The sequence below is a fragment of the Penaeus vannamei genome, unplaced genomic scaffold, assembly GCF_042767895.1.
Source record: "Penaeus vannamei isolate JL-2024 unplaced genomic scaffold, ASM4276789v1 unanchor873, whole genome shotgun sequence".
In the NCBI taxonomy this organism is placed as follows: domain Eukaryota; kingdom Metazoa; phylum Arthropoda; class Malacostraca; order Decapoda; family Penaeidae; genus Penaeus; species Penaeus vannamei.
Window position 1 is genome coordinate 1 of NW_027213877.1, and position 2,500 is coordinate 2,500.

General features: G+C 31.9%; 1 protein-coding gene across 1 annotated transcript in view; it reads left to right on the forward strand.

Moving 5' to 3' along the window:
* Positions 1–33: 33 nt before the first annotated feature.
* The window catches only part of LOC138861099 (Ca(2+)/calmodulin-responsive adenylate cyclase-like), a gene marked incomplete at its 3' end in the record, with an annotated part of 20,733 nt that continues 18,266 nt past the window's right edge, over positions 34–2,500 (forward strand). Inside the window, 5 exon segments of the mRNA XM_070119892.1 lie at positions 34–57; positions 289–408; positions 1,347–1,493; positions 1,672–1,888; positions 2,009–2,133. Of these exon segments, the coding sequence (XP_069975993.1) occupies positions 310–408; positions 1,347–1,493; positions 1,672–1,888; positions 2,009–2,133 (588 nt within the window).

The following is a 2,500-nucleotide window of genomic DNA, read 5'->3' on the forward strand; positions in this document are numbered from 1 at the left end:
GCTCATGGTCGCCAAGTTGAGTGGACTGCGCGCCTTGATTTTCTCTGGCAGTGCCAGGTAAGAAAGGGATACTTGGTGTATTTTTTTTTACAAATTCGCATGATAAAGAAGTTGATAAACTTCAGTAAACAGAAAAAGAAGAATATAAAGAGAAGGTCCTACAGAAAGAAAAGCAGTAGATTGTTTATGTTATATTTTAATCATCATCATCATTAATCATCTTCATCATTATAATCATCATTTACTAGGCAAAATGCTTTTATTATAAAAATGGCTTCTTTTTATCAGGCATCAGAAGAAAAGCAAGATATGGATGCCCTACAGGAGAGCAACCGTCGCATCTTGTTTAATTTACTGCCAGCTCATGTTGCTACACATTTCCTAGACAACCAATTTAGAAATAACATGGTAAGTTTTTTTGTTTTTTTTTCTTTTTCTTTCTGTCTCTATTTTTGTGCACTTTTATTCTTATCCTATTAAGTTATCATAAGTTCTTTTTTTAAAGCCAAGAATAACTAAACTTCATTGTTTTCCTTTTTTCAGCTTCAATCTCTTTTTTATGTTGTGGATATGCAAAGTTTGATTTAAGTGCAAAATTGAATAAAAATAATTTTTTTAAGTGTTTGGTGGAAAAAAGACAAAATAGTAGAAAAAAAAAATTACTTTTGAATAAAATTAGACTATTTCCACTTCATTTTTTAAAAAGGGTGACATGGGCAAGCTCAGAAAGAAGAAAAAGTAGTGTACTGAGACATTTTTTAAGTTTATACAGGCAATAACAATATCTAGCATAATTTTTATTAAAAAAACACTCTTTATTGATCAGATAATTTCACAAAAATTCAGTGTAGTACAGCAATATTTTCATTTATTATTTGAATTTGCAGAGCTTGGTTCCAATACCCTAATCTATGTGGTAACTGGCTAGTGCTGGATAGCTTTAAACAGTGACGTTTTCTGTAAATATTAACATTTTACAAATTTTCTGACTAGAAAATTCTACTCCTGTGAAATTTGTATGTTATGTGTATGGGGTTGCAATCAAGAGTCTAGGAAACATAGCCAGGTATACATTCCATGGTTTGTTGATGCTGTTATTTTTTATTATTATAAATACAGCTTTACATATTAGGGCCATGTTTAGGAAAATCATAGATTCTAATAGGGGAAAATAAAATAATAATAAGAAAAAAATATATATATATGCACACAGCTAGCATTAGATTTCCTTTATTTAGGTGCTTACACCATTTTCATTTTCTTTCATAGCTTTTTTTATGCGGTATAAAAATATGGTAAAGGTCATGCATCTCAAATGTCACATTCTTTCATATTTACTTTTGCAGGATCTTTATCACCAGAGTTATAGTCGCGTAGGAGTGCTCTTTGCATCCATTCCTAATTTCCATGAGTTCTACACTGAGCTTGCAGTGAACAACCAAGGCACAGAATGTCTTCGTCTCTTGAATGAAATCATAGCAGACTTTGATGAGGTGAGGCCTTTATCCTTGTGTGAAAGTGTTTTTTTTTTTGTGTGTGACTTGGTAATGTGGCTATAGATTAAACAGCCAAAAGTTTGTAGAATAGTGGCAGATGTATGTTTCATACTGTCAGAGTTTTGTTTTTAAAATTTTATCTAATGATATACCTATTCCTTTTTTGGGGTGACAGCTGCTGGATGATGAGCGTTTTAAAGCTATTGACAAGATCAAAACTGTTGGATCTACCTTCATGGCAGCTGTGGGTCTCATGCCTGACATGAGAATACTGGATAAGGATGACTCTGCAAACTACTATATGACGATGCTTACTGAGCTAGTCTTTGCCTTTAAAGATAAACTTTCAAGCATCAATGAAAATTCTTATAATAGCTTTACCTTGAGAGTTGGTAAGTTGAGGTTACTTTGATGATCATGATGTTTATAACAAAGACAAATTATTATTCTTTGTTTTCTGATTTTAATGATGAAGTTTTAGTTTGTGTTAATGTATGGCACTATACTTTTAGGTATGAATATTGGACCAGTTGTAGCTGGCGTCATTGGGGCAAGGAAGCCTCAATATGATATTTGGGGTAACACTGTTAATGTTGCCAGTCGTATGGACTCCACAGGCCTTCCTAATCATACTCAGGTAAGAATTTTATATATTTTTTGATGGTAAGTAGTCATAGTATGTTATTATTTTAAGTTACTGCATTTATTATATCTGCAGGCTTTTACTACTGTAATTATTTTATGCAACTAGTTGCTTGGTATTAGCGAGTTTATTACTAATAGTAAATTTTTCTATCCCCTTTTTTCTCTTAAATATGTTAATAAGTACAGTTCCTTGAGAGGGAGAGAACAAAAATTGCAGTATATAATAGTTTCAATTATTCATTTTGTCTTCACACTTTAAAAAACAGAAAACTGCACCATGTGCATAAGTTACTGTAGTTGCCTACAGTATCTTATGCAGTAGTTGTCTACAGTTGGTAAACTTATGATTACTTGGTTGA